Source organism: Triticum urartu, chromosome 1, assembly GCF_003073215.2.
Source record: "Triticum urartu cultivar G1812 chromosome 1, Tu2.1, whole genome shotgun sequence".
Taxonomy (NCBI): domain Eukaryota; kingdom Viridiplantae; phylum Streptophyta; class Magnoliopsida; order Poales; family Poaceae; genus Triticum; species Triticum urartu.
The window spans coordinates 502,505,552-502,516,678 of NC_053022.1; the positions used below are offsets into that span (position 1 = coordinate 502,505,552).

The window sequence follows — 11,127 nt, forward strand, 5'->3', positions numbered from 1 at the left end:
ACAACCCACATGGAGCTTTACTTCCCGACCAGATCAAGATCCAGTCCTGCAAGCCAAATTGTAGAGGCGGCGATAACAAATGAAACAAACAGACCGTCTACGAGACACTGACCTGACTCCATGTACAGAGCAAAGGTTTGGGCCCAAACTCCTAATAACAATTATATATTGCCAACCCACACACGCAGAATACCAATAGAACACAGGGATCAAGAGTTTAGTCATTGCCCACATGGCCTGGGCTAAAGAAAAATCTGCAACCATAGGAAGGGCAGGGGCAAAAACCTATATCAGAGAGATGGCCAAGTAACTAAATGAAATTAAAAAAAAGGAAGGTAAGAGTCTTTTTCGGTTGTAGGATGTGCCATTAGTTGAAAGCTCTGGATCATCCTATATATTCGTGCTGCATATGAATCTGTATTTAAAATATTGTCTAGTAAGATAATTTATAGGTTATGTAAGTTGCAATGAATTGAAACGACACTGTGGATTTCGAAGATCAGTAGACGGATTCATCATCAGGCTGGACAGGAGTTTGTCAACTACAACCTGCAGCGAGCAAGAGACCGTTTCTATAAAAAAAAATGTTAGGGGAAATGCTGCTTATAAATAGCTAAAGCATGGATGAAACGATGAGTGGGAACAAGTAAAGCCTGTCTAGAGTCAGGTATGGATGATGGAGGACAACAACGCCGGTTCCAAACTGCAGTTATATCATTTCCAAGTCAGTATCTGCAAGAGCTGATAAGTACTAAGGCAATGAAAACCTAATGTCTAGAGAGTTCAATTATAGAGTAAAAAAGGTTGAAAAAGTTTTAGCCACAGAAGGAACTGCCATGCCGAGGCAAAATAGGACCGCCTTCTAATCCATATTATTCCAATTTCTGGAGCCACCAAGAAATAGTTTAAATCAGAATTGTGGGAAACCAAAACAGGGAGTGATAATTATCCAAACGTAGAGCAGCAAGATGCGTCGCTCCCGCTAAGCCATATAATTCCAATTTCTGGAGAACCACCAACATATCCAAATATATCCTGCACATAGGCCCAGACTCCCTAAATATATCCTGCAACTGATACGCGCAGAAGACCAGCACGGGGATCAAGAGTACAAACAACAAATCGATCCAGAGAGAGATAGAGAGAGATCGCAAACCAAACGATTTTAACAGATTCCGACTCACTACCAGCATGGTTTGGGCTTAATCTGCAACCAAAGGGAGGGTAGAAGGAAAAACCTAAATTAAAGGCATAAACAAGTAGCTACGTGAAACAAAAAATAAGAGGTGGGTTAAATATAGTCTTTTCATTGTAGGATGTTCCATTAGTTTGAATCTCCATTGTTGAACCTTTGCAGATCTGTATTCAAAATATTTCCTGGTAAGATAATTTTATAGGTTGTCTAAGTTATGATGACTTGAGAAAATAGTAGATTTAGAAGAACTGCAAACAGATTCAACTCAGCACCAGGTTGGACTTGAGTTCATCAACTACGACCTGCGACGAGGAAGATACCTTTCTATAAGTTAACAGGAAAACTAGGCTCAGCTAAAGCATGCATCAAATGTTAAGGTTAAGAGGTAAAGTGTAAGTAAGCCTGTCTCGGCCGCGAAGGTCAGATAGACACACTGGTTCCAATTATTTCACTTCCAGGCCAGCATCTGCAGGAGCTAAGAATTACCAACTAAGGCAAAGAATGTAATCTCTAGGAAGTTCAATAATCAAGGGAGGACAAAAGGTCAGATATGTTTGGGCCACAGAAAGAACCGCCATGCTGAGGAAACATAGGTTCACCCGCTAAGCCATATATGTCCAATTTCTGGAGAACCAGCAACAAATCTAAATCAGAATTGTCGGATAACTAATTGAGTTGTGGAGAAGAAATTAAGCAGAGAGTAATGATCATCCAAACGCAGGTCAGCAAGAAGATAGGTCACTCCCGCTAAGCCATATAATCCCAATTTCTGGACAACCAGCAACAGATCCAAATCAGAATTGTCAGGGACTAAAATTGAATTGTGGAGAAGCAATTAAATAGAGGGGTTCAGAATCATCCAAACACAGATCAACAAGAAGATAGGTTGCTCCTGCTAAACCTTATTAAGCCCAATTTCTGGAAAACCACAAACAAATACAGATCAGAACTGCCAAGGACTAATTGTACTGTGCAAACCAAATAAATTGAATCTGGACAGAATTCATTAACCAAACGCAGATCGCAAGTTCCAGGTTCCAATCCAATCAATCAAAATGATGAACAGAAACCAAATCTCCACCAATTAACCCCATCTCTGGAAAACCACAAACGAATACAGATCAGAACTGCCAAGGACTAAATTGTATTTTGCAAACCAAATAAATTGAACCGGGGCGGAATTTATTATCCAAACGCAGATCCGAAGTTCAGGTTGGTAAGAGATCCAAAGCTTCATAATCCAATCAATCAAAATGATGAACAGAGACCAAATCTCCACCCTATGATTCATCTGTGCAGAACTACTACCCTCCTGCTGCAAGCAAAGGAGCACAAACACACACCAAACGATCAGCTGCTACAACCACATGACCGCACGATTCAAATCTGACCTGCCTCAATCCCCTTCGACATACAACACCACAGGGATCCCCACATTCCAGATCCAGTCCTGCAACCAATGTGTGGAGGGAGGCAAACAAATAAACCAAACAAACCGTTGATACAACACTGACCTGACTCATTGTACAGAGATTTGCCCATAGGCCCAAACTTCCTACAGGATAAGAGTACAGAGAACAAATCGACCCATATAGAGATAGATTGCAAACCAAATGATTTTAATAGATTTCGACTCGCTACCAGCACGCTCTGGGCTAAAATAAATCTGCAATCACAGGGGGGGAGAAGCAAAAAAGCCTAAATCAAAGGCATGAACAAGTAGCTACGTGATATAAAAATAAGAGGCAAAGTTAAAATGGAGGAGTCTCTTTTTTATTGTAGGATTTGCCAAGTTTGAAGCTCCATTCTTGCACCTTCCCAGATAAATCTGAATTTAAAATATTGCCTAGTGAGAAGATCTTAAAGATTATCTAAGTAATGATTGGACTTTGCATTCCTCAAACCTGCAACGAGCAAGATACTTTTCTATAAATTAGGGGGAAACTAGGCTCAGCTAAAGCATGCTTCAAATGAGGAGGTAAAAGTTATAAGAAAAGTCTTGTCTGGGAAGGTCAGGTAGACAGCACCGGTTCCAATTATATCCCTTCCAAGACGATGTCTGCAAGAGCTAAGAATTGACAAACTAAGGCAGAGGAAACTTGTCTGGTGTGTTCTAATAATAATCTTGAGTAAGAAATACTGTTGAGCCACAGAAAAGGAACCGCCATGCCGAGGGAAAAGAGGACCACTCGCTAAGCTGTATAATTCCAATTTTCTGGAGTACGAGCAACAAATCCAAATCAGAATTGTGTGCAGACTAATTGAACTGTGGAGGAAAGGAAATAAACAGAGAGAGAATGATCATCCAGACACAGGTGAGGAAGAATGACAAGTCGCTCCCGGTAAGCCGTATAATCCCAATTTCTGGACAACCATCAACAAATCTAAATCAGAACCGACTAAGATTGAACCGTGTAGATGAAGGAATTAAATGGAGGGGGTAATTAATCATCCAAACGCAGATGTTGCTCCCGGCTCCCGCTTTGCCGTGTAATCCAATTTATAATTTCTGGAGAAGCAACGAATTCAGATCAGAATTGCCGTTGACTAGTATATATGCAGACCAAGAAACTAAAATTTTGAGGGATTTAGTATTTATAAATGCAAACGCAGATGGCAGGTTCAGGTTGGTAAGAGAAATCCTAAGCTTCATCACCCGAGAAGAGCTGACCACATCTTCAGAAAAAATAACCGCTGAACCGGAACCAACGAATCAATGAAAACAACCATGAGCAGGAATCAAACCTCCACCAAATCCATGAGGGCCTCGAATTAATCCACCTCGTACTAACGAATGATTTGGCGGAATAATGGACCAGAAGACGACACGGGCCATATCCATTTGATTTGAAATCTGGAATCTATCACGGACGAACGCAGGTGACGTAACCAAGGAACCGATAGGAACGAGCACGGGAAACTGACCTTGCGTCAGCCTTCGGCTCCGCAATCAGAGCTCCAATTCCAAAAACAGGGCACGACGATCCTGCAACCAACGCGCGCGGATCCAGGAACACAGGATCCACGCCTGCAAACAGAAGTGGACACACAGAAAAGAGTTCCTGAGACAGATTCGCAAACCAGATAGATGAATGGATCCTCGATCGATCGCTTCCCGGGCTCGCACGGAGGCAGAGGAGACGGGCCGGATTCGAATACCCTGCGAGCACAGCAAGGCAACGGTGACGGTGACGGCGAGGGCGAGTGCGAGTGAAATCAAATCAGAGGCGATTCGAAAGGAATCGAGACGAGGGCAAGAAGGGGGAAGGAAACAGTCGCTCAAACGCGAGGAGGCGCGGCCCGTCACCAACGAGAAAGGTCGGACGAGAGACGGGGCCGGAGCGCGGGGAGGAGAGGGTGCACCTGGGCGCCTTTTATAGCCGCCGCGGAGGCGGTGGGGGAGGCCTGGCGCCAACCGGACACGGCCTCGCCGCGCTGGGCGCTGGAAATCAAAAGGGAGTTGAGCTGGTGGGGTCGGGCTGGATCCGGGCCGGGCCGGGTCTGGTTCGGGCGGGCGGGCGGACGGTAGGTCGGCAACGGCAAAGCCACGCGACGCGCGTCCGTCTCGGGTTGGGGGTTTGGGCTTTGGGGCGTGGGACGCACCGACGGAGCCGGGAAATTTCTAGGCTGCTCGGGAGTCGCGGCAGGCCATGTGATGTGATGCGATGCCGTGTGTGTGGCTGCCGTTGGTCGCTGACCGCGTCCGCGAGAGACCGCGAGCCACGACGAACGCGTGGATGAGGAACGTGGAACAGGCGGTGCGGTGGCCGGTGGGGGATTGCTGCCCCGGTCCTAGACGTGGTCCGCGGAATCAGCTGCCGCGTTTACGCGTTCAGTGTGCTCGCAAGTTATTTTATTTTAATTTTTCATTCAGGGTCAAGATCGCGTGATCGTCGCTCTTGGTTCGAGATAGCTTAGCGGCCAAGATTGTATTTCAGCTTTCGTCTAGCTGCCACGAACAAAGAGGTACGGTATAAAATACGGTTTTCATCGTTTTATCATCACCTGCAACAATGCAAATATAAGTTTTTGCAGGTGCACGTCTCAAACTCCTTATCTTCAGACTTCACTTCACATGCACAAGCGTGACCCTTTTATATTTGTTTGCTTTGCACCCACTCATACCAACTTCTATTTCCATTTTTTCTTTGTTGAGGGTATAACCTGTGCTACTACAATGACACGCAAAGGTTAACTGGTTTTAATATTTCTGGGATAAGCAGCAGGAACCCTTGACTGAGCTGGCTGAAAGATGTCAAATGATGACAATGCTAGTGATCTCCTCATCTCCTGGATGCCATAGGAGAATCAGACAGCAGGGGCTCATAAACTGAGCTCTTATTCTTGACCGTCGCCGGTCGTCGGTCGACATGTAGCTGGTCGAATTATCGTTCTCTGATCTCAGTTGAGATTCCAGATTTACCAGGGTGTACATAGGCCCGCGTGATTGCTCGGCCTTCTGAAGAATGATAATATTTCAGAGCTATTACAGGACCCATGCCAACTCCACTGATTAGCTGAAACATTGATATCATGCCGTCGTGAGAAACGTATTTGGAATGATAAACCAAGCAAAACAACATGATAGCAATACTTACCAGCGTCGTTATCCAGTATGACGGCTGTCTACAAAGGCTGTACATGATAGTGCACATCCCAGCAGTTGGTAGCATTGATACAGAAATTTCTGATGTACTAGAAAGCAGCAAAGGTTCCCCATATTGCCAGAAACTGCAGAAAAGTGAAAGGACTGCAAAATGGAAAGATGCGTTAGAACAAATATAATCTACAATGCATAAGCTGTTATAAGCATTATGATTCAAGTTCTTTTCTTTCTCACTTCATCTCTAATGTCACAACAGACAGACGCCTGCAACCAAATACTTCCTGAGAGAGCAACCATTGACAACACCTCCATCTCACTTTTTTCATTGGCATAAGCATTAATGGTGATTAAGAAAACAAAGATTGCCTGAAACCAACCAAGAAAAGAAGAAGCTCTCATCAGCCACGTCAAAAATTTGTGCACTATTACAAATTGGTGGGTTCAGACTTCCCTTGCCCCCTCACCACAACCCACACCAAACCCATCCGCGTAACAGCAGCAAAAACCAAGGAATTATGAAAAATTGTAGTTCGTGAATTAACTTCAATCCACCGCAAGAATGCCCGCTATTACTAGCTTTCAGAGCACCATCCATTAGTCGATAATAATGTGTAGATAACAGAGGACCATTCACTGAAAATACAATGTACCCACATTTCGTACGAGTGAAGGAACATGAGTAAATAACAAGTAAATAATGTATTTCATAGATTTTTTTTTCAATACAAGTTGACAGTAATCACTTACTAAGTTTAAGAACTCATAATTCTAGTGAAATGCATGAAAATTATTTCATATTTTTTGCAACTGTCATTTGCAGACTAGAAGCATCACATGGTGCGCCAAAAATGTACTCACATCATATAATGATCGACCAAACCAACCAGGAAAAGTACTTGGATTAAAAGCCTGCAAAATATGCACATATTAGTGAAGGTAACACAAACTTGATTCCAAAAAATTACAGATAATTTATTGCATATACCAAGTTACTAACAGAACATATAGAACATATGGATGCTGTCAACAACAAATGAAAGGAGATATAATCTACCTTCCAGACTGGCAGTAAAGTGAAATTTCTGGGTTCTGTGCCACTGTCTTTTTCAGATAAATCCTTGTCCAGAGCAGTAGTTAGAACATGAATGCTTGCGTAGAAGACATTATAAGCCACCAAACTAACTGAATTGAATAAACTGGTTCGGCAATACCTGAAACAAAAGAAAAACTGCATGTATGCAATATGAGAATGCTGGCAAGAGCAGCTAGTATCCAGTATGCTTGAATGAAATATGAGAAAGATATTACATATAAGATCTGAAGGTGAATTATGGACCTGTGATTTTGTTTGTGACGTAAGAGTATCTGAATAAAGCAAATTAACGAGAGTACAATAAAGCAAATTAACAATGACTTGTAGAACGAATACTGCGAAAGGAAGGCAGTACGGTTGTGTGAGTATCGTCCATGGACAAGAATAAGCCTTTTCAAGAACCTGAACTCTGCCAAGAAGGAAAAGCAGAAATCAAAAACCATCAGAATTTCAGTGCATTTCAGTGTTTCAACCATTATGTGATCAAATTATGAGACCAACAGTTGAGCAATTTCATAAAACACAAAAAATTATCTAGGTAACATAAAATTAAAATGTTTCCTCAAGAAAAAACATATAATTAAACTCATGCCCGCAACTTCAGTTGTATTTTGAACATTTCAGGGAAAAAGTTACACTGTTGTTCACATCAACACAGCTTGGGATATACTTTTGGCTTGCTAAATCTTCTATGAGCTCCATTTACATGAGAAACATCTCAAGGCATTAGAACGATGGCCCAGTGATATTTTAAGGAGAAAGCATACAAAACTCAGCAAGTGGTTAGTATTGCATAATTTACTACCACGGTTAGTATTGCATAAGATTTGATGAGACTTGGAGCAACAATGAGCTGGAAGCCTGAAATGATAGGCATCAGTGCAGCGGCTTGAAGACTTGGGAGTAGGGCGACACGACAGCCTCCTGCACCATCTTCCTTGGGTCGCCTGGATCGGGCCCCCACCTCACCTCGCTCATGTTGGGCGTCTCGACGAACATCATGGTGAACTCGCCCACCTTCTCCACTCGTCCTCGCTTGCCGGCGCGCAAGAACAGGTTGTTGCCCCTATGGTACGAGAAGATGCCACTCGTGAGCCGCACGATGTCCCCAGGCTCGAAGGCATCGCACTCGGTGCCCCACAGAAGGAAATGCACCGCCGCCGTCTCGTCAGCAACTAGTGACGGGCATGTCTCCTCCCTGCCGTGTGCGTTTGCGTGGGCCGGGCGGGGCACCTTGTCGACCACGATGAACGTCGTGTTCACTGTGTTGGTCGCTGCCGGGACAAGGTCCTTGAGCTTCACCTCCATCCTCCCACCACCTATGGTTACTTCGGCCTGCAACAGATTTGTTGATAACCAAAGTAAGTGCGCATGAACTAGCTACACTTGCATCACAAAAGTACGACCTCGCTGCATCTAGTCCATGCTCAGTGTTCATGACGAAGCAGCGTTCAGCCTGTACCGGGCAATTGAACGAACACCTTGTGGTCGTCCGAGGAAAATCTCTAGACCAACGTCCAGGCAATAGAACCAAATGCATGAGAAAGAGGAGAAGACGAAAAGTGCGGCGATCTTGCCCCTTTTGCGCTATCGTGATGACATGGGCTTGCCTTTATACCGCCGCCTGAGTTAACCCTCGCTCTTCGCCATTTCTCCCCACCGGGGCCTCTGCTCCGGCATATGTTTGGCTTGGTGCGATCCAATCATGTTGATTGCAGCAGGATCGGTACTCATTTTGTCCGACCTTGTTGGGTCCGTCAGACGAACCACATCACCCTTACACCCCATACTCTAGCCCGAGACACGACTCCTCCCCCTGCTCCATCCCTACGCAATTTCATCCACCAATACCAACTCACCTACTTAGTTTTGTAGATCAAGTGCACAGACTAAAGGTAGCTCAGTCAACTTCTACAACAGCCGCTGGACTTGGAAAGAAAAAACGGGAACTTGAAAATCATGCTTCCAAAATTGTAAAACCAATTTTAATGATCTACCATACCCAATAGAACTATCTTGCAGCAGGCAATTAAAGCACCTTACCCAGACAATCAAATTCTATTTATTTTTTCTTTTCCTGGTAGAACAATTCTAACCAGGGTAATTTTGTGTTAATAATAGAAGTACAAATGTGTTGTAAATTTCTCATCGAATTTGAACAGATGAATCAATGTCATTGAAAGGAGTAGGACATGTCTGTAACTCTATAAAAAGACAACATGATGCACTGCCTAATAAATGCACCTCAAAGATTGCTAGAAACCCTGTTTGAAAATTACAGAACAGATGAATACAGTGAGTGAGAGGATAGGTATTAGCAGAACATGATTAATTAATTATCAGAAGATAATATTCCTTAGACATGGCAGAACAGTTTAGCAATAATTAGAATGGTGCAGCCGACATTCTGTTCTCAGCTAGATGCCAAATTCAGTCAGCCTAATACAAAGGTGGAAGCTCCTTCTAGTTCCTGTAGTATGCAACAGAAAGAAACATTGCATTCTTGGTGGGTGCTAGTGTGTAATGTTGGTGCTAATGTTCTCATGGGGATATAGACTTGAATATTTAATTAAACCAAGCATCAAAACATAAAGGTAAAAGCCTAAACGGTATTCTCCGGTGAAACATGTGAAATGAAGCAGCACCTTTGAGTGCAACTCTAGCCTACAAACACTCAGTAACACATAATCTGAAATTCTCTCTGAAAGAACTATATATAATCTGAACAATCACACAGCAGCAAATAATGATAGGCTGCAACCACTTATTATTTCTGTATGTGTAACACTAAGCTCCACAATATGGCTGACCAAATATGTTCGATATGCGATACTGAATCAAGTGCCGTTCTGGCTTTAGTTGCAAGCAGCTTCAACCCTGCACCTTCTATGCAATCCATGCCTCGGTTTCTAATCAAAAGCTAATGAAGAACTGTCAGCGGCAGACCTAGGATACCCTATCCCACATCTGTTTACTATATAATCCGTGTGATGTTCTTCAGAACCAGATACTAACTGCAACAGTATTAAACAGTTGGTGTTAAATCCAGTGAGGAGATAGGTCACCCCACCCCAGTGGCAAAAGCAGCATCTCTGGGCTCTGGCCAAAGACTGCAAGGAAGGCTCCGGACAACAGGGGCCGGGGCGGAGGAGGGGAGAGGCGGAGGGAGGTGCCGGTGCCGGGGCGGAGGAAGGGGCCAGCCAGGCTGAGGGCTCCATCACCAGAGAAGAAGGTAGAGGAGATGCAGATCTTACCGGAGAGAAGGCGGCAGCCGGCAGTCGTCGTCTCCGCTCGTCGCCCGCGCCGCCGCCTTCGCTTCCCTGTTTCCTCCCTCGGTAGCGCCTCGCGTGGACCCTGGAGCTTGCCTGCGATTCACATCTGCGGGCTAGGCCTGGCCTGTGATCGCGTCGCCCGCAGCGCATTGCTCTCTCACAGCCTCGCAATAATAGGCCGGCCCATGAGCGCAGTTTTTTTTCACACATGGTTTTTTCCTAGGTCGATTTTTGTTACCTATGTCGGTTTTCTAATTAAAATAATGCGAAATTCAAAATAATGTTCGTGATTCAAAAATCAAATGCAAAAAATGTTCATGAATTCAAAAAAATTTGCAGATTACAAAAAATATTCACGAACTCAAAAATGATCATGAGTTCAAAAAATTGACAAATTCAAAAAATATTGCGAATGCAAAATTTGTTCATCGATTTGAAAAATGTTCACCAATTCAAAAAAAATCACCCACTTGAAAAAAATTATTGGATTTGAAAATAAAAGGTTTGCAAATTCGTAATATGCATCAGGATTTAAAAACTATCAACTTTTCAAATAGTGAATTTAAATCCAGAACAATTTTTATAATTTCCAAATAAATTTTAAAAAAATGTAAAGCATTTTTTAAATTTATGAACATTCTCACAATTTTTTAGGTTCAGAACATTTTAAAACATGAAAATTATCTGAAATTGTTATCTTAACACTCACAATGAGCGATCTATATCATTTCCGCACACAGAGGGTGTCAAGGTAACTCCAACTCGCCCCTAAAACGTCCGGACCAGGGTGTGTGGATGATTTTTGCCATCCTATGTCATGCCTCAAATGTCCGCGGGCTCATTTGGGCGTCTGCAATCCCACAAACTGGTTAGAAAGCTAGGGGAGGTTTGCGGACGTTCAGACCTCTGCCACGTAGGCATCCAACACCCCAGACCCAGCCAAAACAAAGGCTGAGCCCGC

General features: G+C 43.6%; 1 protein-coding gene across 1 annotated transcript; it reads right to left on the reverse strand.

Annotated features, from left to right (window-relative positions):
• Positions 1-7,497: 7,497 nt before the first annotated feature.
• LOC125522882 (SOSS complex subunit B homolog) lies at positions 7,498-10,252 on the reverse strand. Its single transcript, XM_048687930.1, has 2 exons — positions 10,149-10,252; positions 7,498-8,229 (listed from the first exon to the last, which is right to left on the reverse strand). The coding sequence occupies exon 2, from the start codon at positions 8,200-8,202 to the stop codon at positions 7,771-7,773; it is 432 nt and encodes a 143-aa protein (XP_048543887.1). The 5' UTR covers positions 8,203-8,229; positions 10,149-10,252; the 3' UTR covers positions 7,498-7,770.
• Between the last annotated feature and the right edge of the window lie 875 nt (positions 10,253-11,127).